The sequence below is a fragment of the Leuciscus leuciscus genome (assembly GCF_965113295.1).
Source record: "Leuciscus leuciscus genome assembly, chromosome: 14".
NCBI classification, from domain to species: Eukaryota; Metazoa; Chordata; class Actinopteri; order Cypriniformes; family Leuciscidae; genus Leuciscus; species Leuciscus leuciscus.
Window position 1 is genome coordinate 32,048,725 of NC_138738.1, and position 27,318 is coordinate 32,076,042.

General features: G+C 39.0%; 1 protein-coding gene across 1 annotated transcript in view; it reads left to right on the forward strand.

The window, feature by feature from the left end:
- Positions 1–27,318, forward strand: part of dnah9l (dynein, axonemal, heavy polypeptide 9 like) — a 47,966-nt gene that overhangs the window by 3,693 nt on the left and 16,955 nt on the right. The window contains exons 8-54 of the mRNA XM_082190144.1: positions 54–296; positions 760–927; positions 2,366–2,482; positions 2,857–2,994; positions 4,815–4,939; positions 5,056–5,251; positions 6,454–6,558; positions 6,672–6,844; positions 7,616–7,838; positions 10,545–10,874; positions 11,103–11,357; positions 11,672–11,841; positions 12,072–12,294; positions 12,373–12,489; positions 13,567–13,653; positions 13,857–14,015; positions 14,186–14,269; positions 14,523–14,681; positions 14,814–14,936; positions 15,014–15,136; positions 15,695–15,919; positions 15,989–16,080; positions 16,202–16,328; positions 16,452–16,613; positions 16,696–16,821; positions 18,371–18,478; positions 18,562–18,693; positions 18,787–18,947; positions 19,035–19,191; positions 19,289–19,434; positions 19,888–20,004; positions 20,150–20,288; positions 20,383–20,475; positions 20,584–20,778; positions 20,888–20,965; positions 21,153–21,285; positions 21,930–22,057; positions 22,149–22,297; positions 22,915–23,065; positions 23,170–23,301; positions 23,423–23,596; positions 24,898–25,102; positions 25,249–25,414; positions 25,512–25,614; positions 26,214–26,453; positions 26,611–26,772; positions 26,864–27,057. Of these exons, the coding sequence (XP_082046270.1) occupies positions 54–296; positions 760–927; positions 2,366–2,482; positions 2,857–2,994; positions 4,815–4,939; positions 5,056–5,251; positions 6,454–6,558; positions 6,672–6,844; positions 7,616–7,838; positions 10,545–10,874; positions 11,103–11,357; positions 11,672–11,841; positions 12,072–12,294; positions 12,373–12,489; positions 13,567–13,653; positions 13,857–14,015; positions 14,186–14,269; positions 14,523–14,681; positions 14,814–14,936; positions 15,014–15,136; positions 15,695–15,919; positions 15,989–16,080; positions 16,202–16,328; positions 16,452–16,613; positions 16,696–16,821; positions 18,371–18,478; positions 18,562–18,693; positions 18,787–18,947; positions 19,035–19,191; positions 19,289–19,434; positions 19,888–20,004; positions 20,150–20,288; positions 20,383–20,475; positions 20,584–20,778; positions 20,888–20,965; positions 21,153–21,285; positions 21,930–22,057; positions 22,149–22,297; positions 22,915–23,065; positions 23,170–23,301; positions 23,423–23,596; positions 24,898–25,102; positions 25,249–25,414; positions 25,512–25,614; positions 26,214–26,453; positions 26,611–26,772; positions 26,864–27,057 (7,313 nt within the window). The remainder of the gene's footprint in view (positions 1–53; positions 297–759; positions 928–2,365; positions 2,483–2,856; positions 2,995–4,814; positions 4,940–5,055; positions 5,252–6,453; positions 6,559–6,671; positions 6,845–7,615; positions 7,839–10,544; positions 10,875–11,102; positions 11,358–11,671; positions 11,842–12,071; positions 12,295–12,372; positions 12,490–13,566; positions 13,654–13,856; positions 14,016–14,185; positions 14,270–14,522; positions 14,682–14,813; positions 14,937–15,013; positions 15,137–15,694; positions 15,920–15,988; positions 16,081–16,201; positions 16,329–16,451; positions 16,614–16,695; positions 16,822–18,370; positions 18,479–18,561; positions 18,694–18,786; positions 18,948–19,034; positions 19,192–19,288; positions 19,435–19,887; positions 20,005–20,149; positions 20,289–20,382; positions 20,476–20,583; positions 20,779–20,887; positions 20,966–21,152; positions 21,286–21,929; positions 22,058–22,148; positions 22,298–22,914; positions 23,066–23,169; positions 23,302–23,422; positions 23,597–24,897; positions 25,103–25,248; positions 25,415–25,511; positions 25,615–26,213; positions 26,454–26,610; positions 26,773–26,863; positions 27,058–27,318) is intronic.

The window sequence follows — 27,318 nt, forward strand, 5'->3', positions numbered from 1 at the left end:
TGTATGATGTGGTGTTTATATAAATGTGTGTTTGTGTACATATGTTTCTGCAGGCGTCTGTGTATCTAATTCCTGAGGAGCTCTTCAAAATGGAGTTAGAGGAGGGTATGGACCGGGTTCAGAAGGCCATCCAGGTGTTTTGGACATTCAAGTGCAGTTTCCAGCAGCACAGAGACAAACTGACACCCACTGGACCATATGGCCGGCCAGGACTTGCAGTCAGACCGTGGGACTTTCCCTCTGAGCTTGTGTTTCACCGCACTGACTGTATCATGGAGAGAATGCGCATGATTGAGGTGTGTTCACACACATCCATTCCCACTGAAAAAAAGCTCAGTATATATTCTTCCGATCTTGACGGTTGCAGAAAAAAAACCCTAAAAAAAATTCAAATGTTTGCCAAAGAAACATGCATGACAAGATTGTAAAATTAAACATTTCTATGTACTCCTTCACACAGAGTTTGTAATATTGTATTGTGATGATCTGTTGTTATAATATTTAGAGGTTAGGCTATTTTTTTTCCTTTGGCAATACCGTCGATAAATAAAAACATTTACGGACAAATTTTTTTTACTTGGCTTAAATAATTTTCTTAGTGCATATCATTTAGATCTTTGGATGTATCAGATGTGGTTAAGTCAGTGATTAGACCATTATTACACTTTAAAAAAAATCTTGATAATGTTAGCTACTTTTTAAGCAATTTTATTCATCTTTTTTTAAGCATTTAAAATGAATTCAGTGTATGTCTTTCAGGAGTTGTTTGCCTCAGCTCTGGACTTTCTAAAGCTGGAACGGATTGAGCTGGGCGGCTCTAGAGGAAAGATTCTCAGTGATATGGTGTACAGCATGAATGACGAGTTCATGGACAGCTGGAGAACTTTGAGAGAGAGCAAATATGATCCACTTGACTACAACAATAAGGTAGATAATGTTGTGAAATATTATTACAATTTAAAACACCTTTTTTCTATTTTAATAACATATTTTAAAATGTAATTTATTCCTGTGAATAGCTGAATAGGCAAAGCTGAATTTTCAGCATCATTACTCCAGTCTTCAGTGTCACATGATCCTTCAGAAATCATTCTAATATGCTGATTTGCTGCTCAAGATTTTTTTATTATTATGACCGCGGCTAGCGTAGGTTTTTTTTTTTTTTTTTTTTTTTTACCTTACTGAATTTTTCGTCAACGATACCAGGGACACCGAAGCACCGGGGAACATGAAATTTGGTGGGCATGTAGCCCCACTAGACTTCTAAGGAAACATTTTTATGGCACATCAACCTAGCCCATAATCACTCATTTGTGATTTGCGCCCCTCCCATAAAAAATGAAAATGCAATATTATTCTGCTTTAATCGCCCCTATCTTCAGTGGAGATGTTCAGAACTGCACCATATTTCATGTGTATGATTAACTTGACAACCTCTGGGGGTATCCTCTGCTAAGTTTTGTAGAATTTCATCCATGGGGGGGTATAAAATAAATTCATTTATGTGCACATTTAGTGACTGTACACTCATCGGCCTGTAGATGGTGCTGTTGAGCGAAGGGTTGTTGGTTTAGGATGATACTGTCACACACACACATGCAGGAATACAAACAAACGCAAGCATGCACACACACTGACATCCACACGCACAGACACACACATACAAATCCACATGCACAGACACACACACACACAAACACACACGCGCACACATGTACGCACACATACATACACACACACACACACACACACACACACACACACACACACACACACACACACACACACACACACACACACACACACACACACACACACACACACACACACACACAGACACAGACACACACACACATACACAAATACACACACACACACACACACACACACACACACACACACACACACACACACACACAGACATGCACATACTATTACTTTTTTTAGGTATATACATAAACACGCAATACAGCCAAATTACTCCACGTCATTTATTTTTGTGGAAAGCCAGTGCAGGCCTGAGCGGCGGTCATATTTTGTACCGCGATGCGGTACATCTAGTTATTATCATCAGTGTTGCTTAATATTTTTTGTTGAAACCATGCCACATGATACATCCAGGATTCTTTGATGAATAGAAAATTCTAAAGAATTCAGCATTTATTTGAAATAGAAATCTTTTGTTACACTATAAATCTCTTTACTGTCATTTTCAATGCATCCTTGCTGAATAAAAGTACCAATTCCTTAAAAAAGAAAAAAGAAAATTAAATGATCTTACTGACCCCAAACTTTCAAACAACAGTGTATGTGCTCATATTCATATACATATGTGTACAATCACACTCTCCCCTGTGTTTTCTAGGAGTTTGTGTGTGACTATAATCGATTCATGGAACAGAACAGAGATTTTGACCAGAGACTGGGAACAGTAATAAACTTGGCCTTCCAACACTCCCCAGGCTTAGAGTCTGCTTTTAAGGTATCACACACACACAGATTTTGACCAGAGACTGGGAACAGTAATAAACTTGGCCTTCCAACACTCCCCAGGCTTAGAGTCTGCTTTTAAGGTATCACACACACACACACACACACACACACACACACACACACACACACACACACACACACACACACACACACACACACACACACACACACACACACACACACACACACACACACACACACACACACACACACACACACACACACACAGCGGCTCAGTAATGAAGGAACAGACTTGCATGCAGTCTGCCAAACACAAACACAAGACTTTACTGTTTAGTCACTTAAGTGTGTTTGGGAAAATCCTCTCTTTTAGTCACTAACAGTGAAAACCTGTGTGTGTAGCTCCTACAGATCTTTGGTACTCTGTTGGAGAGGCCGAGGGTTCACCAGCTTTTTGCTCCAAACTACTCTCAGCTGCTGCTCATGTTCCAGGAGGAGGTCAACCTCTGTCAGCACATGCTGGAAACCCACAGAGAGAAGGTTTGAATGACATAATTTCAGAATGAAATTTGGGAGAATTTTTACCAAATGAGTTTTAGTAGCAATTGGTGCTTTTGAAGAATCTTTTTTTTATTTTTTTTATCAGGGGTTCAAAGTGCTTTCCGATGGTTTGCCACTAGAGGGCGCTGATCTGGTGAACCCATGAACGAGTCAATAATTGTAACTGGTTTTAACTGATCTCGGGTCAATTTTATAATGTAGGTTCAGTTGTAACTGGTTTTAACTGATCTCGGGTCAATTTTATAATGTAGGTTCAGTTTTAATGACTTAATGAATTCTAATACACACACGCGCATGATATAAAAAGAAGAATGACTTTGAATTGTGACCCACTCAATCAGAAGTTGGTCATTTTCCAAATAGATGTATGAAATAATTGAATATACAATAATAATAATAATAAACATCGTATCACACTATAACTTTATATATTTAGTTAAAAGAATGTTTAAATGCAATGGTCAATTACAATTAGTTTCCTAGTTTCCCTCTCCCGCATTTCATATACGCTTGTCAAAATGAAAAGTTTAATATGATTTGTCAGTTTCTGTTAGTCCCGCCCACAATGTTATCTTTACCACTTAAGGACGTAATAGTAAGATTTGTGCATTGGTGGAGTTGAATTTGTAAGTGGCAAAGCAAATATCATTCAGTAAATACTATAAAAAAACTTAATTGGATGTCAAAATTGTACTGCTGCAAGAAACTAAGTCTAGCAATGAATTGTGCAATGACACTTGATTATGATGAGATAATCTCAGTGTTAAACTGTTGTCTCACACTAATTGTAGGAGGACATGTTTCTATGCAGGTCCCACCCTGCTTTATGAAGGCCCACCCACTTGAACATTTCTGGCCTCACCCCTGCAGTCAGTCCATACCAAAAGCGTACATGTTTGGGGTGCATCCGAAATCGCATACTCTGAGTAGGTACTTAATTTGAATAAGTACCGGTAATTACTTCACAACCTCTAAAAAAGTATGTTCTATTTAGTATGAATGTGAGTAGTATAAGTGTAATCCAGACGTACTAGTACATTCTCCTTGTTGTCATTATCATGTGACCTACCAGTGTCAGTTACGTCGCTTCACTGCCATCCATTCCCCCGCTGGGATAGTAAAGTGTCCATCATACGCACACTTCAGAATCTCGCCGGAAGTAGAAGGTCATCCCGGTACTTTTTGCCTATTATTAAATGAGTACTGTGAATTCGGATATTCATCTTTGGTCACATGCTGTTTTTCACCTAATATATAGTAGGGAAGTATGCTATTTCGGATGCAGCCTTGATATGGACTGGATGCTCGTTGCATTTAAAGCATTTTGACCAACATTTGTCACCAGCTGTCGTTTTGAACTGGTTTAGAGAATTTTGAAAAGCTTTGTTTCTCCCATCACCATCACTAGATTTTAGGTGTTTGTTCTCTGATATGGATTAAATATGCTTATATTTAAATAATACTTGATTATTTTATGAATTATATATCCGGTAGTTCTGGCGTGTTACTCTCTGTAGGTGTTACATCTTTGCGCCAGTAGGTGGCCACAAATGACTGTCTTTCTTTATGAGTGAGTCATTGAATCATCATTCATTCAAAATAACTGATTCATTCAGGAACAAAACACCTCTGTACAAAGTACATGAATATGAGGCACACGATTGGCCGACGGTTGTTAAGCATCTAGCGGTAACATTCTAACACTGCAAAATATGATTATGCAAACAGCAAGGCTCTTAACTTCTTCGGATAAAAGCATACTCACTGACTTTTGCGCTGTTGTTTGTGTTTCTGTGCAGCTGAGGAACGGCTGTCCTGTCCTTGGTAAAAACATGCCAGCCGTTGCTGGTAACCTGAAATGGTCTCAAGAACTCAGAGAACGGATCCTGTCAAACCGCAGCAACCTCTGCCAGCTTACACATATGTAAACAAGAACCCATCACACATGTACAACACTCACACAAATAAACATACAGATTTGCTTCTGGTGCCATATTTAACAATGTAACTTATGCCGTACTCTTTGCGTGTGTGTATTAGGCCATTAGACAGCCCTGAGGCACAACAGGTGTTGCAGGTGTGTGAGTGTGTATTGGAGGTTCTGGATCAAATGGATGAAGAAGTCTACACTAATTGGAGTGTTGATTTAGATGAGTTGTGCCACACACATCTGAATGAACCACTGCTGATATTGGATGAGGAGAGCAGCTTTTACAGCGTGAACTTTAACCCTACTGTAAGAAACATTCATGAACTCCCATCACATATTTTCCTTTTACTTCTATTGTTCTTAAATTTGGCTAAGTAAGCTAACTAGATCTGCTTGCTAAGGCAGTATCTAGAGGCCAGAATGTCATAGAGACTGCTGATCACTTTTAACTGCACCATCATGCAATAAAATGCAATACAAATGAATCTACTTTCTAAATGCATGTTATAGATCTTATTGTGAATGATTCATCCATGTATTTTTTTTACCTACATTTTTAATCAAAATGTAAAAACTGAAAGTTCACGACTTTAAAGGGTTAGTTCACTCAAAAATAGTGCTGTCAGATCGATTAATCGCATCTAGCGATTATGTTTATATAACGATCAAAAGTTTGTTTATATGATATGTGTGTGTATCTATATTATTATATTTATATACATTACATGTATATAATAATATATACAAACACATATATTATGCAAACACAAAGTTTTATGTTAAATGCAATTAATCTTGATTAATCGATTTGACAGAACTACTCAAAAATAAAAGAATTCCGGCATCAGTTACTCGCCCTCATGTCATTCCAAACTCAGAAGGCTTTCGTTCATCTTCAAAACACAAATGAAAAATTTTTTTCTGAGAGATTTCTGTCCCTCCATTAAAAGTCCATTCCCCAAAACTTTTAGTTTTAATAGATTGAATTTAGGATTTACATTATTAAAGATGACCAGGTTTGGAAGATGAAATTCTTATGGGTTTGAAATATCAAGTTGGTGAGTAAATGATGACAGAATTTTCATAATGGGTGATTTAACTCTTCAGTCACCTAGCAGCCACTTAACAATGCTTTGGGAACAACCCAAAATCTTGTTCAAAACTATTTTCATTTGTGGAGCAATAATACACAAAGTAACTGGCAATATTGCATCTTAAGTTAAATATACAATTGCAATGCAATGGCCTTGGCTGCGTTCACCCACTTGACATTTAAAAAAAGAATAAGCTAATATCAATAATTTTATAGTTATTGCTTATTAATTAAATGCATTTAGTCCCTTTACAAACTATTTGTTATTGTAGGATGTCCCTAAATTATTGAGTGAGTTAGCTTGTTTAAGATAACTTTTTGTCCTGCAAATATTTTGTCCCCCAAAGTAAAGCTCAGAAACACTCAGAAACAATGCTTTCCCCATGTTTACTGCTGTGTGATGTGGTTGTTTTAGTTGACATCTGTTTTGAGGGAAGTCAAATATCTTGGAATTCTGAAGAACCACAAAATTCCCAAGGCTGCTGTGAGTCTGTACTCTAAATGGGAAATGCTTCACATGGTGAGACTGTGTGGCCATCTGTGCCTTTATATTTGCCAAGAAAATAGCTCTGTTTATTCAGTTCTTTCAATCTTCTTTTGTCTCTCTCTCTCTCTCTCTATGTGCATGTTTAGTACACCAGTACTCTGTTCCAGATCACTCAGTGGTATAATAAACTGCAGAGCACAATCCTGGCTGTTGAGCTGCGATTGGTAGAGTCTGAGCTGGAGGAAGTGAGGTGTACCTTAATGCCAGCGTTAAAGGAACTGCGGTGGAGTGATGAGCAGCTCGCTGACTACATCAAGAGGTACCCAACTAAAAAATACACTGTCCGGCCAAAAAAAAAAAAGTCGCTGTCTGGATTTAAATATGCTAATGCTTAAGAGTCTATGATTGGATCATTATTGCAGTGATTATTACTTTATACATTACTATTATTACATTACTTAAACAACTATGAAGACACACACATCATGGCCATATTCCAGGATGACAATGTCAAGATTCATCAGGCTCAAATTTTGAAGAATCATTTTCACACATGAATTGGCAGCGCTGAGTAAAGACCTTAAATTCATTGAATCTTTGGGATGTGCTGGAGAAGACTTTACAGAGTGCTGGACTCTTGCATTGTAAATACAAGATCTTGACCAAAAATGTATGCGCCTCTTGATGGAAATAACATCACAACATTTATTTCCATCAAGAGGTGCATACATTTTTGGTCAAGATCTTGTTTTTACAATGCAAGAGTCCAGCACTCTGTAAAGTCTCCTTCAGCACATCCCAAAGACTTTCAATGAATTTAAGGTATGGACACAGAGCGTTTTTTTTTTTTTTGTGCTAACATTTTAAGAACATTATTAAAGACCATATAACTCTGAATGAATGTTCTATTAACATTACTGGAAGAATGTTTGTCATAACTTTGAGAGAACATTGCCAAAAAGTTAGCTTGTTCTGAGAATGTTCCCTGTTATCTAGGTAACTGATATATTCTCAAAAATGAATGTAATATAATTGGTCTATTATGTAAAGGTGCTTATGTTAACGAGTACTCTTGGGTGTGTGCTTGTAGCACACGTGATCTGGTGCGTGGTGTGTCGGAGCGTGTGCAGAAGAGCAAGGCTAACTTGGAGAAACTGCAGGGGCTGATGGGAGTTTTCAGTCACTCTGCCTGCATTACGCGAAGGACTAATCATCGTGGCAATTTACTCAACCTCACCGACGTAGAGGAGAACTTCAAGCGGCAGTACGCTCTCGTCGCTCGCACGGGAGAGAAGATACATGAGCTTGTGCAGGTGTTGGTTTCACTGTTTGATTCAACACAATGAAAGTTCTGAAGCATTGATTGATATAGATGGAGCAGGGACCCTGTTACACGGTGCCTAAAATAACATACATTTGCTACCACATTAAATTACTTGTATATTTTATATTCTGAGTGGGTGATGTGACCAAAATCTTCACAATAAAATAAATTTTATTTCATGATGATGATACATATCATAATATAGTTCTTTGTTATTTTATCTTTATCTTTGTTTTTGTTTTGTTTTTTTAAACAAGAACAAAGATGCAAATAACAAACAACAGGACAAATACAGTATAAAGGCCGTTTCACTTCACCGACAGACAGCGTTCAACGGAAATGGACACATTAGTCGGGTGTTGTCAGATCAGTATGCTACCCCTGTCAACATCTGTTGGCAAGAGTCACCGCTTGTTTTCACTGAACATTTTGAATCGCCGTTTGTCGGATAGTGGAATGTCTAAGAAGTGATGTACTGTAATCAGTGCAGTGTGAATTGGCCTTAAAGATACAAATGAAATAAAAAGTGCCAGGTTTTTCAGGTGCTGTAGGTCTAACGGTAGCATTCACGTAAGAAATACTGCAGAGATTGAATATTCAAAAGTAAAAATATCGCACTTCATAACTCTGTTTAACATCAAGCATGTTCCGCAGTTTATTTTTTCATTCATGCATGTTTTTAATCGCTCTTAACTTGTCAGCAAAACTTATCGCAAAAAAATCTCAACATACACAAAATATCAAAATATCTAATGATAGACACTTTATCATCACCACGATATATAGTGAGGAAAATAAGTATTTGAACACCCTGCTATTTTGCAAGTTCTCCCACTTAGAAATCATGGAGGGGTCTGAAATTGTCATCGTAGGTGCATGTCCACTGTGAGAGACATAATCTAAAAAAAAAAAATCCAGAAATCACAATATATGATTTTTTAACTATTTATTTGTATGATACAGCTGCAAATAAGTATTTGAACACCTGTCTATCAGCTAGAATTCTGACCCTCAAAGACCTGTTAGTCTGCCTTTAAAATGTCCACCTCCACTCCATTTATTATCCTAAATTAGATGCACCTGTTTGAGGTCGTTAGCTGCATAAAGACACCTGTCCACCCCATACAATCAGTAAGAATCCAACTACTAACATGGCCAAGACCAAAGAGCTGTCCAAAGACACTAGAGACAAAATTGTACACCTCCACAAGGCTGGAAAGGGCTACGGGGAAATTGCCAAGCAGCTTGGTGAAAAAAGGTCCACTGTTGGAGCAATCATTAGAAAATGGAAGAAGCTAAACATGACTGTCAATCTCCCTCGGACTGGGGCTCCATGCAAGATCTCACCTCGTGGGGTCTCAATGATCCTAAGAAAGGTGAGAAATCAGCCCAGAACTACACGGGAGGAGCTGGTCAATGACCTGAAAAGAGCTGGGACCACCGTTTCCAAGGTTACTGTTGGTAATACACTAAGACGTCATGGTTTGAAATCATGCATGGCACGGAAGGTTCCCCTGCTTAAACCAGCACATGTCAAGGCCCGTCTTAAGTTTGCCAATGACCTTTTGGATGATCCAGAGGAGTCATGGGAGAAAGTCATGTGGTCAGATGAGACCAAAATAGAACTTTTTGGTCATAATTCCACTAAATGTGTTTGGAGGAAGAAGAATGATGAGTACCATCCCAAGAACACCATCCCTACTGTGAAGCATGGGGGTGGTAGCATCATGCTTTGGGGGTGTTTTTCTGCACATGGGACAGGGCGACTGCACTGTATTAAGGAGAGGATGACCGGGGCCATGTATTGCGAGATTTTGGGGAACAACCTCCTTCCCTCAGTTAGAGCATTGAAGATGGGCTGGGTCTTCCAACATGACAATGACCCGAAGCACACAGCCAGGATAACCAAGGAGTGGCTCTGTAAGAAGCATATCAAGGTTCTGGCGTGGCCTAGCCAGTCTCCAGACCTAAACCCAATAGAGAATCTTTGGAGGGAGCTCAAACTCTGTGTTTCTCAGCGACAGCCCAGAAACCTGACTGATCTAGAGAAGATCTGTGTGGAGGAGTGGGCCAAAATCCCTCCTGCAGTGTGTGCAAACCTGGTGAAAAACTACAGGAAATGTTTGTCCTCTGTAATTGCAAACAAAGGCTACTGTACCAAATATTAACATTGATTTTCTCAGGTGTTCAAATACTTATTTGCAGCTGTATCATACAAATAAATAGTTAAAAAATCATACATTGTGATTTCTGGATTTTTTTTTTTAGATTATGTCTCTCACAGTGGACATGCACCTCCGATGACAATTTCAGACCCCTCCATGATTTCTAAGTGGGAGAACTTGCAAAATAGCAGGGTGTTCAAATACTTATTTTCCTCACTGTATATATCTTCATACTGCCCAGCTCTACTTTATATATAAGCCATTAAAATTATCATTCTTTTTGTGCAGTCATATACTTGTACATTTTTATTTTACCTAATTGATTTTTAATTAGGCTTTACTTCAACGTAACTTAATATTATATTGTATTTTCATTTAATACTTATGTTCATTGTCTTCACAAAAATCTTATTATAAAATAAAATAAATATTTTCAAAATGTTTATTTATTATTTTTTAGAATTGTAGTTTATCTATTCTAGTGTAATCATATTTCTAGTGGATTCTCATATGATTTCTTTCTTGTTCAGGAGAATGCTGAGCTGCTTGGTGCTGATTTGGACTCAGATGCTTGGCAGTCCTACACAGAACATGTGGACAGAAACATTCTTACTGGGTTCTGCAGTGCTGTGCGATGTTCCCTGCAGTACTTAGTTGAGAACACGGACCCGGCGCTCCACATTGATCCTCTGTTCGAGGTTCAGCTGACCTTGACCTCTGACATGACCTTTTTCCCCTCACTCAACCTCTCCAAGAAGGGCAACTTCTATGATATCATTGACCAGATGGTGTCAGATATTTTTAAAATGGCTTCTTTCATGAAAAGAGTGGCCAAGAGCAAACAATCTGAGACTTACAAGGTGTGTTACAACTGTGTATATCTGTATGCATGTCTTGCACATATGTTCATGCTCACAGTGTATGAACTATAGATCATTTTAACCTAATGGTTGTTAAAGCTCATCAGAGAATGATTGGAAATGTATTTTTCTCATGCAAGCCTGCCACCTGATCTAAATGAGTAGTGTTTCTGGAAAGATTTAGAACTATTCTTCACGACACGTCTGACTATGTCTATTATTCCCTAGGCGGATGTAGATCAGATACCTGAGCTAGTGGAGTTAGCTCAGCTGGTGCGACACCGTGCGCGTGGGGCCATTGCTAAGGTCAAAGAATTCCAACATTCCTTCGATTCCTATCGTTACCTCTGGACTGGAGACAGGGTGGAGTTTATGAGGCAGTTTCTGCTCTATGGACACGCCCTCTCAGCCGAGGAGGCGGAGCTTTATGCAGATTATGAACTGCCCAAGAATCCACCCAAACTGCAAAACTTCAGAGAGCAGGTATCTGTCAGTCATGGAGTGAGGATTGAAATTCACAATATTTTGTGTTATTTAAATATGTGATCTAATTATAGAAGCCTCGTCTTAGATTAAAAAAAATCTGTAATTGCGACTTTTCGAAAATTTCTAAGAAATATGACTATTTCTCATTAATGCTATCTCACAACTGAAACTTTATACCTCATAGTAAAAAAAACACGACTTTATCTTAAGCATTATCTTTCAATTACTTTGGCGGAAATTGGAAAATACCTAATTTTCTTGCTGTAAAAAAAATTCCCTTTTCTTTCTCTCTCTCACTTGTTTCTCATTAGATCAGTGAGTTTGAGGAACTTTACGAGAAGGTGCGCGTATTAGAGGAGAAGAGAGTATTCTGTGGCTGGTGTCAGGTGGACATAAAACCTTTTAAAATATCGCTGATGAACATCATTAAAAAATGGAGCTGGATGTTTAAGGAACACTTACTGAACCATGTTAATGCCAGGTAATATTTATTTATATATAAATGAACTTTTTTCCCATAAGAACCTCCCCAATAAATCAAACTAGTGCAAAGCATTAGTACAGAGCCCCGCTCATGACATGCAAGAAAAAAAAGTAAATTGTGTGCATGATTTTTCCTGCATGTAATGTGCGGGACTCCGTACATTAGAAATGTTTCAGCTACAACAATTATAATGATGCAGTGACCAATCACATATTTATCTGTCTCAGTGTGCAAGAGTTAGGATCATTTATTGAGGATACAGAGATTGGGTTAGCAAAGACTGTAACCGATGGGGATTATGGCAAACTGGTGGACATCATGGGCCACTTGATGGCCATCAGAGACCGCCAGCTGAGTACAGAGCAGCATTTCAAACCTCTCAAAGCTACTTCGAACCTGCTCAAAACCTACAACCAGCAGCTTCCTGAGCATGTTTACATACTGTTGGAGGTAACTTCACCTACATGCATCTGATTCTGCTGCTTTACTAGACACACTACCACCTCACATGCCCATGTGTTTTCACAGTCCCTGCCGGAGAAATGGAAGAATCTTAAGAAGGTAGCATTTACAGTAAAACATGAAGTTGCTCCTCTCCAGTCCAATGAAGTTGCTGTCATCCGCAGGAAGTGTGTTCGGTTTGAGGTGAGGGGTTGAAAAAACTGTAAAGAGAAAATTACACTAAATCATCAGCTTTTTAAGCTTGCATTAATTAGACCTGTTTTGGTGACACATTTGGTTTTCTGTATAACACTTAGCAAATTCTGTTGATTTAAATTTGTTACTAAGTTAAAGGGATAGTTTAACCTATTTTAAAAGTTGTCATGAACTGCTCGAAGACGCAAGGGTTGAGGTAGTAATTTTAAAGGGTAATTAGTAGTCAGTAGTTTATTTTAAAGGGTAATCTGAAAATGTAATCCAAAAACCAGGAAAAGGTCAAAACACAGGCAAAGGGGTCCAGGGCAGAGGCAAAACAGAGAAATCCAAAGGTAAAAGGCATAAAATCAAAAACCATGAACTTGAGAAACTAAAGACAGAGCGCTCAGAAATGCAGTGCTGACACATACAAGACTTTGCAAAGAGTGACTGAGGGTACGTTTACATGACAACGATATGCTTAAAACGGAGAAGTTTTGCCTTTGAGTTTTCCGCGTACAGACGACTCCATTGTCAAAACGATCCCCATTCACACAGATCCGTGAAAACGACTAAAAACCCTGTATTCTGCTGCCAGGCCATTTAGATGGCGATGAAACGCTATAGACTGAACACGTAATACGCATGTACATGACGTCATCGTTTTCAGAGATTTTACACGGAGACCGTTTTTAAAAGTTTGCGTTTTCAGGCACCCAAAATGGCGTTGTTGTGTAAACGAACAGCCAAAACGCATAAAAAGTTTGACGTTTTTAGTTGAAAACGGTGTTGTGTAAGCATACCCTGAAAGATACATGACTTTAAAGGCTGAGGTAATGAGATAATGAGACAGCTGAATATAATCAGAGATGAGAAAAGGGGCAGTGAGTTCTGGGAAATGTAGTTTGTGAGGGAATGACAGTTATCTGGGGTGGAGTGCCCTCTGGTGGCTATAAAGACAAGGTTTTTGTGGTGGGACCAGTAAATAGTTTTTGTCCAAGACAGCAGAAAAAAATCCTTATTGTTGAGAACTTTTGAATATAGAGGGGTGGAGATGTTGTTGAGCATTTATGGTTTGTTTCCTAGGTTAAACAGCATGAATTCAGGGAACAATTCCGCACTGAGCCCATATTCTTTATCAGTCTGGAGGAGCCATACAAGCTCATCGACAAGGTGCTCTCAAAAAAAAAAAAAAAATCTATTTTGTGTCTGAGTGAGTGTATGTGTATGTTTTAAAAAGGTTTTATTTTTCTGCTGAAATGTTTGTTCTAGCCCAGATGGTGCTTGCTCATTAAAAAAAAAAAAAAAAAATTATATATTCTATTTGTTTCAATGTGCTTGTATAAATTTCTTTGTTTATCTGCATTTCTGTGTAGACAAATCGTGCAGTGGCTCATCTGGAGAGTGAGATGTCTAAGCTTCAACAAACAGCCAATCTGTTCGAGGTCAGTTTCCCTGACTACAAACAACTTCGACAGTGTCGGTCAGACATCATCCTGGTTAAAGCAGTCTGGGATATGGTTATGTTTGTCAAGGTAATCTTTACTACACACAAGATCTACAGCACAAAGTACTTCCAATAACCCTCTTACACAGATCACACACATACAGAAAAAGTCATTTAAAGTCTTTGTGGAACTTTCCAAAATGTTAACCCAATATTCTCCTCTGGTTGGCATCCTCTTGGGAATGATGGGTAATGTAGTCCTGCATCTCAGACTGGACTAAGACTCCATGGAAGGAGATCAATGTGGAACAGATGGATATGGAGCTCAGAAGGTTTGCTAAGGTACAGTTTGCATCCTAAAGTTCTGTCTGTCTTTAACGTTCACCATGTGCAAAAAATGAGAACAGAACCGGTGGTTGGACGAGGTGTATGACAAATTACTGTATCTAAACATATAAAAAAATAAATACAAAAGCTCTGAATATTTATCCAGTAGTTTAATTTATCTAGATTATAAATTAAATGGGGCCTTATGTATGTTTATTGTCACTTTGTGATGAATTGTCATAGAATAACAGTGTTTGTGAATATGTAGGAGATGAAGACTCTGGATAAAGATGTGCGTGCGTGGGATGTCTACAACGGCCTGGAATCCATTGTTAAGAATTTGTTGACATCACTGAGAGCTGTCAATGAACTTCAAAACTCTGCTGTCAGAGAGAGACACTGGCAACAGCTCATGCACACAACGGGGGTAACAAACACAAACCAGCATAACATAACCATAGGGTCGAAAAACCTATTAATGCCTAATAGATAACAGTTGAGTGATAAATATCATGCGAGTAATAGAGAGAGGAACTAACCTCTCTTCTTGTCCCTGTAGGTGAGTTTTGTGATGGATGAGAACACCACACTTGGTGATCTCTTAGAGCTGCAGCTCCACCGTGTGGAGGAAGAAGTGAAGAACATTGTGGACAAAGCAGTCAAAGAGATGGGAATTGAGAAGGTAGAGATATTTAAAGCATTTCTTAGAAACTCTGAGGCATTTCAGGGCACAATAAAATGTATCTGTTGTGTTTACAGATTCTGGGTGAGATTCACCAGACTTGGTCCATGATGTCTCTGTCGTATGAGACGCACACAAGTACTGGAACACCTCTGCTCAAAGCTAATGAGAACCTGATTGAAACCCTGGAGGACAACCAGGTAACTTCCTGTATCAGTCAACTGGGTTTAGCTGAAATCAGTTTCAATCAGTTCAGCTTAAATCAACATTCACTTAACTTTGTTCAGTTAGTTTGGTTTTGATCTGATCAGATCAATTTAGTTTGGTTATGATCAGTGTAGATCAGTCTAAATTCTGATCAGATCAGTTTGGTTCTATTTTGATCAGATTTTTTAGATCGATTCTGATCAGTTTAGTTCAGCTGAGTTCAGTTTCAGTCAAATCAGATCTATTTAGTTTTATTTTGATCTGATCTGAATTGATTGTTTCAGTTCAGTTCAGTTTGGTTTGGTTAATTTCAAATTCCATTTAGATCAGACCAATTTCGTTTGGTTATGATCAGATCGGCTCATAATTGAACCAATCTGATCTGATCTGATATCTTCTGAATATTTGGTGTGGTTCTGAACAGTTCAGTTCTGATCAGTTTAGTTCAGGTCAGTTCCAATCAGCTCAGTTTGGTGTGGTTATGATCCATTCATATTAGATTAGATCAGGTCAATTCAGTTAAATTCTTTTTGTATATGTGTAATACTCAGGTTCAGTTGCAGAATATTCTCATGAGTAAGTATGTGGAGTATTTCATGGTCGAGGTGAGTGGCTGGCAGCGGAAGCTGGTGGTGGCTGATCTGGTCATTGGTACGTGGTTGGCGGTTCAGCGCACATGGGCTCACCTCCAAAGTATTTTCACCAACTCTGAGGACATCCGGAACCAGCTGGCCCATGACGCAGAGCGGTTTCAGGGCATCCACCAGGACTTCCAGGTATTGTGACAGACTATGCATGAGTTGGCAGCAAGATCAGAAATGTATTAACACAAAACCTTGTTTCAGGGTTTAATGATCACTGTTGTGGAGACCAATAATGTGATAAAAGTCACCAACCAGCCAGGCTTCTTGGAGCAACTTGAGACTCTTCAGCAAAGGTAACTTTTGGACGCTTTGTCATTGCAAATCACTGTCTGTGTGAACGTCTTTCAATACTCCACCATAATAGATTATTGTAAAACATGAATCATTTTATTTGTGTATGTCTCTGTATTGCAGATTGTCTGTGTGCGAGAAGGCTCTGGCTGAGTATTTGGAGACAAAGCGTTTGACATTTCCACGCTTTTACTTTGTCTCGGCTAGTGATTTGCTGGAAATAGTTTCTAAGGGAACTCAGCCTAGACAGGTTGCTGCTATACTAACACACCACAAAGTTAAAAAATGAAAGGCAAAAAGTCCACTTTGTGTTTATTTGCAAAAGAATGTGTGTTGTAATGCATTTGTGTGTAAATGTGTGTATAATGCACAGGTGACACGACACCTGCTGAAGCTTTTTGACAATCTGGCTGACCTCCGCTTCAAAGAGGATGATGATGGAGCCACTGATCCCAAAACAACTGTTGCCTTGGGAATGTACAGTAGAGAGGGAGAATATGTGCCCTTCTCACAGCCCTGTGTGTGTGAAGGACAGGTGAGACACAATGACACATACACAACACTCCATCTTTAGATGCTGTAGTTGAAAAACATTTTATCTGTCTATCATGTAACAGGCCGAGTGTTGGCTGAGTACTCTAGAGAAGGCCATGCGCTCCACTGTTCGCCAGGAGATCTCTGAAGCTGTGGCAGCATATGAAGACAAGCCACGAGATCAGTGGCTGTTTGACTACCCGGCACAGGTGTGTTAGTGAGTGTTTAGTTCCATTTTAGTTAAGGATTTCACTGACTTAAATGCTTTGAGATAAAGTTAAACTTGAACTCACTGACAGTAATGTGATTTAATGTTTTATCACTTTTGACCAATAGGTGGTACTATGACCAAATTGATGTGTTGTGGTCAGAGAGCGGTGACAATGACACATGCAAAGTTTGGTGTCAATTCATGGGTTTCATCAGGTCCCTTTCCACAGGTGTATAAAATCAAGCACCTAGATTATGAATGCAGACTGCATTGTGCTTGATTAATACACCTGTGGAAAGGGACCTGATGAAATCCATGAATATGTCAAAGCATTGCAGAGATACAGCCTCAGAGTCATTTTGGCATCATGCCGGAAATTTTTTGCTGCAGTATACGAATTTTTTTTGTCTGTCGACATGAAACCCATGTCGGCCCAGTCTGAAGATAATACCATCAATTTTGGTGAAAATTGGACTAACGGTCTAGGAGGAGTTTGAAAAAATAACTTCTAAAGAAAATCAAAATGGCGGACAGGAAGTTTGGCTGACTATGACAAAATTGGTATCCATGTTGTCGGCATGATCCAAGGAATCTTAAGACCAGTTTCATTATAATAGGCTAATTTATTCAAAAGTAATTCGCATTTTTGGAAATTTTGACCACAAGGTGGCGCTGCCCCGAAACTGTCAGGGCATTGTGCTGAAGACACATACCGAGTTTCGTAACGATACACCAATGTGTTTGTAAAATATAGCATTTTTTAGACAAAACTCATGATGGCCATCGCCTAAAATGGCTGATATGGGAAAATTGGGTATCGTATGACTTGGCATGCTGCACCGAATCTAAAAAGAACAGTTTTGTTATTTTTGGGCAAAGTGTTCAGAAGTTATAAGCAAAAATAGCCACTTTTCATATCTCCTGACCACTATCCTCAGGTCATGGTTGTCATAACACGCACCAAATATGGACAGAATACGCTAAAGTGTTTCGGAGATATAGCCTCGCATTCATTTTGGCGGGCATTTTCCTTATTTTCGTTATTCGAGAATGGTATGACGAATCGACTTGAGTTCCATAACTTTTCGTCGGCATGGTATGAAGATGATCTGATTAATTTTTTGTGAAAATCAGAGCAATGGCCTATGAGGAGTTCGAAAAAGTAGGTTTTTTGGGAAAATTCTAAATGGAGGAATTGAGGCTTATATCTTTATTTTACTACATGAAACATACAGCAGTATCAGTTTAGTCCAATTCCAAAACCAAGCAGATCTCGGGCCCCAATTGACTACCATAGTAGGAAAAAAAATACTATGGTTGTCAATGGGGCCTGAGATCTGCTTGGTTACAAACAATCTTCCAAATATCTTCCTTTGTGTACAGCAGAACAAATACATATTTGGAACAATTTGAGAGTGAGTAAACAATGACAGTATTTTTATTTTCTGGGTGAACTATACAATAATGTTACATGAAGACAATAATTTAACAATAATTTAACAGATTAATTTTAAATGTGTGTGCATTTGTATGTGTCTGGTTCTTAGGTCGCACTGACTGGCAGTCAAATTTGGTGGGCAATAGATGTGGGCATTGCCTTTGAGAGGGTGGAGGAAGGTTTTGAGACTGCCCTGAAAGACTACAACCGAAAACAGGTAAATACAAATATAAAAACACTAACTCATCTCACTTTATGTTGATAGCTGAGAAAATCACTGTTGTTTGTAACTGACTGTAGATCGGTCAGCTGCACTCTCTGATACACATGTTACTGGGTGACCTTACCCCTGGAGACCGACAAAAGATCATGACCATCTGCACTATTGATGTCCACGCTCGTGATGTAGTCGCAAAACTCGTATCTCAGAAGGTAATCAAACCTTTATTGAATTTATATTGTGTTGCCTAAAATAAGGGTTTAGGAAGAGGAAGTATGATGACATCATAATGACATGTGTCCTAGGTGACCAGTGGACAGGCATTTGCGTGGCTGTCACAGTTACGGCACCGATGGGATGAGCAGCAGAAGCACTGTTACATCAACATCTGTGACGCACAGTTTCAGTTCTCGTACGAGTATCTTGGGAATACCAACAGACTGGTCATAACACCACTCACTGACCGGTCAGTGTCACACATAATTACTGATCAGATTTGTGCAGTGATCTTGTTACTGATGTTATGTGGCTATGCTGGTCATTGTACACGCAGATGTTACATCACTCTGACTCAGTCTCTGCACCTCACCATGAGTGGCGCCACCTCTGGTCCTGCCGGAACTGGCAAGACAGAAACCACCAAAGACCTTGGCCGATCGCTCGGCATTATGGTCTATGTGTTCAACTGCTCAGAGCAAATGGACTACAAGGTGTGCAGGCCACAACACATCGGTCTCAGGAACACTACTGGCACACCTCTCTTTACTTTATGCATTGTTTCTTTCTCTTTCCTCCTTCCTCTTTCAGTCCATAGGTAATATCTATAAAGGTTTGGCCCAGACGGGAGTGTGGGGTTGTTTTGACGAGTTTAACAGGATCTCTGTGGAGGTTCTGTCTGTGGTTGCTGTGCAGGTGAAAACCATTCAGGACGCAGTTCGGAACAAGAAACAGAGGTCAGCTCCATCTCACCCCATTTCGGCTCATTTCACACCATTCAGTTCTATCAAATCCTATCATGTCCTGTTCCATAATGTTATGTTCTATCTATCACATCTTTTTCCCCACCCTCTATTCCACCTTGCCCTACCCTCTTGTATCCTATTCTATTGTTTTCCATACAATTTCATACAAATTTCATCTTACACTATTCCATACCATCCTATTGTGTCTTGTTCCATCATGTTCTGTTACATTCTTTTCTTTATATTTTTGGTATCCATTCTATCCCATCCCATCATACCATCTCCCATTCCATCTCACCCCATCCTCTCAAGTATAACTCATAACTCACACTTTTCTATCCTATTCGATGCCATTCATTTCCTTTCCATTCCATTCTATATCATAACATGTCAAACCATCCCATTCTATCCCATCTCTTACCCCTTCATTCTATTGTGTATTAGGTTCCACTTCCTGGGGGAGGAGATTGAGTTGAGGCAAACAGTTGGAATCTTCATCACTCTGAACCCTGGATATGCAGGGAGGACTGAACTACCAGAAAACCTTAAAGCACTTTTCAGGTTTAGGCTCTGGTTATGCTATTGAATGGAATGAAATGGACAATAATATTGGATTTTTAGATGTTTATATGGGAAAAATAGACATGGTGTCCACTGAACATTCTTATATACTTATTTTCTTATCATTTTTATCTCCTTCTGTCAGGCCATGTGCGATGGTGATTCCTGATTATGAGTTAATCTGTGAGATCATGTTGGTGGCTGAAGGTTTTATAGAAGCACGTCTGCTCGCACGCAAGTTCATCAGCCTCTATACACTCTGCAAAGAGCTGCTCTCCAAACAGGTACACGCACACATTGATACATAAACACACTTAATGCATTATATTTATCCACTGTATTGGGTGATCTTTCAAACAAGATCATTATTTTTTGTAGGATCATTATGACTGGGGCTTGAGGGCCATAAAGTCAGTCTTGGTTGTTGCTGGGTCACTGAAGAGGGAGGAGAGGAGCCGCCCTGAAGAGCAGGTGCTCATGGGAATTGTTGTTTAGAAGTGATGCATTTTTCTTTGTTGCTTTATATTTAAAACATATTCAGAAATGTTTATTATAATGTGGTGTATGTGTGTTTTTCAGGTGCTGATGCGTGCTCTGCGAGACTTTAACCTGCCAAAGGTTGTGACGAGTGATGTGCCAATATTTTTGGGACTTATAAGTGATCTCTTTCCTCTTCTGGATATCCCACGCAAGAGAGACATTGAGCTTGAGCAGAACGTACGCCAGTCAGTCGCTGAACTCCACCTGCAGCCAGAGGAGAACTTCATACTCAAGGTCTGTCTGTTGTATTTGAGAACCATTTCATGGTTTTGCATGTACAGTAGATTCCCATTAGTTGCAAATCTTCTCCCCCTCTGTTTCTTATCACGCCTTCTGCTTTCAGGTGACCCAGCTGGAGGAGCTGTTGGCAGTGAGACACTCTGTTTTTGTAGTAGGTGGACCTGGAACAGGAAAAAGTCAGGTCAGTCCAATGTAGAAATAAGGAGACAAATGTTTCTGAGGCTGCGATGACCTCTGAGTTTCTAACTCTATGTATTTGTATCAGAGAGCCTATACTAGCCAGCTCCATTGTATTGAGTGGGTCATGTTGCTGTTTCAGTAAACTAACCGGAATATATGGTTGAATTATGTGGTTGTTTACGGGTCAGATTCTGAAGACACTGCATAAGACCTATTCTAACATGAAACTGAAGCCCATCTGGACTGACATCAACCCTAAAGCTGTCACCACCGATGAGCTGTTTGGCTTTCTGCACCCAGCTACACGGGAGTGGAAAGATGGTGGGTGTGTTTATGGGAGTGTGGTTTAATTCCTTTGTTTGAAGTTCATCTCTGTAGACAGCTGTCAGCTGTGGTGTGAATGTGTTTATATGCGACTGTTTGGCTAAACTTTTGAGTGTGTGTTGCGTTTGTCCTTTGCTATGAGGAACCATTTGTCCCATAAATATCTGATATAAACAACATGGCGGGGGCCATGGGCAAAAGGGCAAAATGTGATTTAAATTCAAATCTAAACATTTTATATATATGGATTATATTAAATGCTACAGTTTTTGGGGTCCGTAAGATTTATTTATTTTAAAAGAAACAAATACTTTTATTCAGCAAGGATGCATTAAATTGACAAAAAGTTACAAAAGATTTATATTTAAAGTAAATGCTGTTCTTTTGTTGGAGTTCTTTTGAACTTTCTATTCATCAAAGAAACCTGGAAAAATGTATCATATAAATATTAAGCACAGCAACTGTTTTCAGCATCAGTAAAAATATGAAATGTGAAAACCGTATTTTGGTATCTAATGCAGTAACATTTACACATTTTCATGTGTGGCTTAAGTGTTCAGATACTTTTTTGTGCCATCTTGTGTGTGTATAAAAATATGCATGAAGTTGTGTTTGTGTGATCACAAATCTGTGGGTTTCAGGTCTGTTTTCTTCCACTATGAGAGAACTCTCTGCCATATCTCATGATGGACCGAAGTGGATTGTTCTAGATGGAGACATCGACCCCATGTGGATTGAATCACTGAATACTGTCATGGATGATAATAAGGTTGTTTGTCCTGACTTAAGATTGCCATAAATGTGTGTACTGTGTGATTGTTTATATTTATTTATGTGTGTATGTGATGTGTATATATTAGGTGCTTACCTTGGCCAGTAATGAGCGGATATCACTGACCCCCTCCATGCGTTTGCTGTTTGAGATCAGCCACCTGAAGGCTGCAACACCGGCTACAGTATCTAGGGCTGGAATTCTTTACGTGAACCCTCAGGATCTGGGCTGGAGTTCGTGAGTGACAGTATTCACTTCACTGACCTATTTTTGAAAACCATTTCATTCTTCTTAATGTACACTACCGTTCAAAAGTTTGAGGCCTGTAAGATTTTTTTATATGTTTTTGAAAGAGTAAAAAGTAAAAACAGTAATATTCAGAATTATAATTACAAGTAATTCACTTTTCTATTTTAATATATTTTTAAATGCAACATCTGTGATGGCAAAGCAGAATTTTAAGCAGCCATTTCTCCAGTCTTCAGTGTCACATGATCCTTCAGAAATCATTCTAATGTTTTGATTTGTTGCTCAAGAAACATTTCTTATGTTCAATGTTGAGGACGGTTGTGCTGCTTAAAATTTTGGTTGAAACCATGACACTTTTTTCAGGATTCTTTGAATATAAACCTCAAAAGAAGAGCATTTATGTGAAATAGGAAACTTTTGTAACATTATAAATGTCTTTACTGTCACTTCTGGTCAGTTTAATGCATTCTTGTTGAAAATAATTTGTATGGAGAACAATCGTACTGACCCTGGGGTTCTTTGAGCCGTAGAGTAGGTTTTGCATCAAATACTGTATATACTGTAGTTTGTGTTGGAGACCCTCAACCCCTCATTTTAATTAACAGGTTTGTGACAAGCTGGATAGACACCCGTCAGGCCCAATCTGAGCGAGCAAATCTCACTATATTGTTTGATAAGTATGTACCCTACTGTCTGGAGCAGGTCAGATGCAACCTTAAGACGATCACACCTATACCTGAGATGAGCATGGTACAGGTAAGAGACACACAGTCCAACACACTTAGGCTACATACAGTATAAATATGTACAGCCAAACTTTTCTGTTACTTTAACGTGTTCCTATTGTTTGTATGCATCAGACCCTGTGCTGTCTGCTGGACTGCTTGCTGACTGATGAAAACACCCCTCCGGACTCTCCCCGTGAGCTCTATGAGCTCTACTTTGTGTTTGCATGTGTGTGGGCCTTTGGAGGGGCTCTATTCCAGGACCATGTTAGTCTGCAAATTCATGAACACTGTTTGCTATAAGCCACATATCCAATGTGATCTTTACTTTGTGATAAACTATATTTGTGATACTCCATCTCTATTCTTTTGTTTTGTCTCTTGTCAGCTAATAGACTATCGTTCAGAGTTCAGTCGTTGGTGGTGTAAGGAGATGAGAGCTGTGAAGTTTCCCTCTCAGGGATCAGTATTTGATTACTACATCGACCCCAACACCAAACGGTTCACTCCGTGGAGTGAACGCACACCTCCCTTTGAGCTGGAACCCGACATCCCTTTGCAGGTCAATTACGAACAAAATCTTATATACTTTGTTTTCATAAAACAATTTATCGGTTTAATTTCCTTCAGAGTTTTAAAAGGACAGTTCAACCAAAATTCAGAATTGATATGCATTTTTAAGTGAACGATCCCTTTAATGTCTGTATAACCAGGGCTTGACATTAACTTTTTTGCTCACCAGCCACTGTGGCTAGTGGTTTTCCAAAGTTACTAGCCACTCAGCATTTTCACTGGCCACAATTTTGACGGTACCATGGGGAAAAACTGCCATATAGATATTTTGGCAGCAGGTATATTAGGCTGCTGTCATTTTAAGACCTGACACACGGGTCCATCATAGTGTTACACATGCTTTTTCTTTCTCAACTGTTTACGTTCACTTACAATAAAACATAAATAACTGTGTTTACGTGTTGTGAATACTTGCCAAGGCCGTTTTTTTTAACATAATTTTTTTGTGTGTATTTGACCGTTTAAGCACAATAAGCAGCGAAAAAGAACTCAATTTAGTACTCAGAGGCGGCTTTATGTGCGCACACTTTGGCTGTGAGGAATGAGTAAAATTATACGTAATACGTGCAATTCCACGGCGAAATTCAAGCCCTGTTACATTAACAATATTTATCTGGAGCAAATGAAACGAGTCAGTGAGCCGTATGTGTGTGTCAACTTGCAGTCAGAGAGATGAGAGAGCGAGAAAGCGCAGCTGGTTTTATGTACCTATTCTGCGGAAAATGAGTATTGTAAGCTTTTCAGATAATTCAGTATCAATATGTATCGAAAAAAACTATGTTTTTGACAACACTACATTGCACTTAGTTTATTACTTCAGATGACTTTTTAAAAGACTACAATTGAAAAATGTATATGCTATGTATAAAATTTAACCTGTCAAAGCTATATTAGCGTCCACACCATTGGATAATTATGATTTATTCTGTTCTCACGCTTAAGTTATGTTCTGTGAACATAATTGCATCACCCACTTTAAAGTTGGAAAGATTTTGATTAGCTATCATTGTTTTTGTTTGATGTGATTCCAATGATATTGTTCCTCTGTGCCATTATCGTTATAGTTATGGTGTGGACCCCACTTTCTTTCTTTTTTTTAGAGTCATCATCATTTTTTTTAACTTTATGTTCATGGTTATTATAATTATTGTTTGGTGTTACTTCCTCAGTATGTCATGTCATTGATGCTCTGCAGACTTATTATGAGATTAAATATTCTTAATATAAACCTACAGAAATAATCAAAGAGCTGCAAAGATTCACCTTTTTAAATTTTGTCCATGTGTACAGACAGTATTGGTGCAATCGGCCGAGACGATCTGCTTGACATACTTCATTGAGTTACTTATGCAGAAGGGGAAGCCAGTGATGTTGGTAGGAAATGCTGGTGTAGGGAAAACTATCCTGGTCTGGGATAATATTTCTAAACTTAAAGAGGAATTCATGGTGGCCAAAGTACCTTTCAATTACTACACAACCTCAGCCATGTTACAGCGTGAGTAAGATGATGAAAGTTGTATACATACACACCATATTCTCTCATAAACACCAAGACATGTAGTGCACAAACTTCACATTTATGCATGCAAACGCATCGTACAAATTACAGACAATATTTCCATTCTGGTTGTTTAAATGTAGGCGTACTGGAGAAACATCTGGAGAAGAAGGCAGGGCGAAACTTTGCTCCTTATGGTACTAAGAAGCTCATCTACTTTGTGGATGACCTGAACATGCCTGAGGTAGATGCATATGGCACTGTTCAGCCTCATACGCTTATCAGGCAGCACCTGGACTACTCCCACTGGTATGAGAACACAAACATTAAAGCATGTAGATGAAACATTATTTACAGTCTTGTTTTTAAATGTGCTTTTGATTAAATTAATGTTTCTATTTTGTAGGTATGACCGTCAGAGACTAGTCCTCAAGGAGATTCATAACTGTCAGTACATCACCTGCATGAACCCAACAGCAGGAAGCTTCTCAGTTAACCCTCGACTACAGGTAACCATAGCAACCAATACATATCCAGCCCTCATCTGAAAGTAACCATAGCAATATTTCACCCTTGACTATACGTAATTATAACAACCAATAATACATATACAGCCTAGAATCCAGTGTAGACATGAAAAGAGCCTGGACAAGGAGTTGTGCAGCATGCTCGGATATTGTAGGATGGGTCTGATTTTGTTGTGTGTTCCATTAAGTTCAACTGGTCATCAATCAGTACTTCCTAGCTGACCTGGTTGGGATTATTATTGATGAGTCTTTAACGTAGCTGTGGTAATAAAATGCAGATGGTAGGCCCCAGTAATGTTGTGTATATCGAGAAAAGGAGAGGGCCAAGTACTGAACCCTGAGGCACCCCATGGTAACTTTGTAAAGGAAGATTTGGTGTTTAACAGTGATGAAGGCTTTAGACAATCCAGCACAATACAGAAAAGTAGACTTTAGGTAACCATAAAAACCAACTTATGCGAAACCCTCAAGCACAGTTAGCCTGCCTTACAATTTCATTAGTGTTTACCAAACAAAGAAAAGTCCTGTCCAAATACGCACATGTTTTATGTTTCACATGATCTTTTTCTTCCCCCTGGCAGAGGCATTTTTCAGTGTTTGCTGTACATTTCCCCAGTCCGGAGGCTCTGGCAACAATATACAGCAGTATTTTGAGTGGTCATTTCCAGCAGGGTGGCTACAGTTTTGGTGTGAGTCGCTTGGCCAACACACTGGTCCAGGGTGCCATTTGCCTGCATCAGAAAATGAGCCAGAACTTCCTGCCCACAGCCATTCGGTTTCACTACATTTTCAACCTCAGAGACATATCTAACATCTTCCAGGTGTGTGTCATTGGAACAGATGCGTGTGTCTGTGCAGTTACCATGTACATAATACAGAGTACTATGGCTGTATGTATGTATAAAGTGGCCTACTTGTGTTTAGTATTAGTGTTGACATGCTTTTTTCTGTGTTCTTATACTTTGTCTGTGTGTGTAGGGAATTCTCTTCGCTCTGCCAGAGCATGTGCGGTACCCTATTGACCTGGTGCACCTATGGCTGCACGAGTCTTCTCGTGTGTATTCAGACAAACTGATGGAGGAGAAAGATGTTGAGCTGTTCAACAAGATTCTGCTAGACACAGGAAAGAGATACTTTGAGGTGAGTAGAGCTTCTCAAATCCCTTGTGGGGTCTCCTGTAAACTGATAGTCTAATTATACAAGTAAAACCTTTTTCTCTCTCCTTGTGTAGGGTATAGATGAGTCTATATTTATCAACCAGCCATTGATCTACTCTCATTTCGCTCATGGTATGGGTGAGCCACGTTATGCACAGGTGACGGACTTGGAGAAGCTTCAGAAGACCCTGATGGATGCTCTTGAGCACTACAATGAGCTGCATTCTGACATGAACCTGGTGTTGTTTGAGGAAGCCATGCAACACATGTGAGCCTGCTAGAAAATAACAAAATCATTCAGGTTTTAAACTGTATTTAACAGAATTTTAAACATCATTAAAAACATAAAACAGCTCATATAATATTTAGTTTGACTTTCTGAAGTTGACAATCAAAAAAAGCTGACATTTAATGAAGTTTGAGCACCTCATTTGTAAACTATATTATCGCTGAGAAATATATTAAAAGTTGGATATATAGTACATTCTACTTTACCGGCATACATACATTTACTCATGTAAAGTAAAAT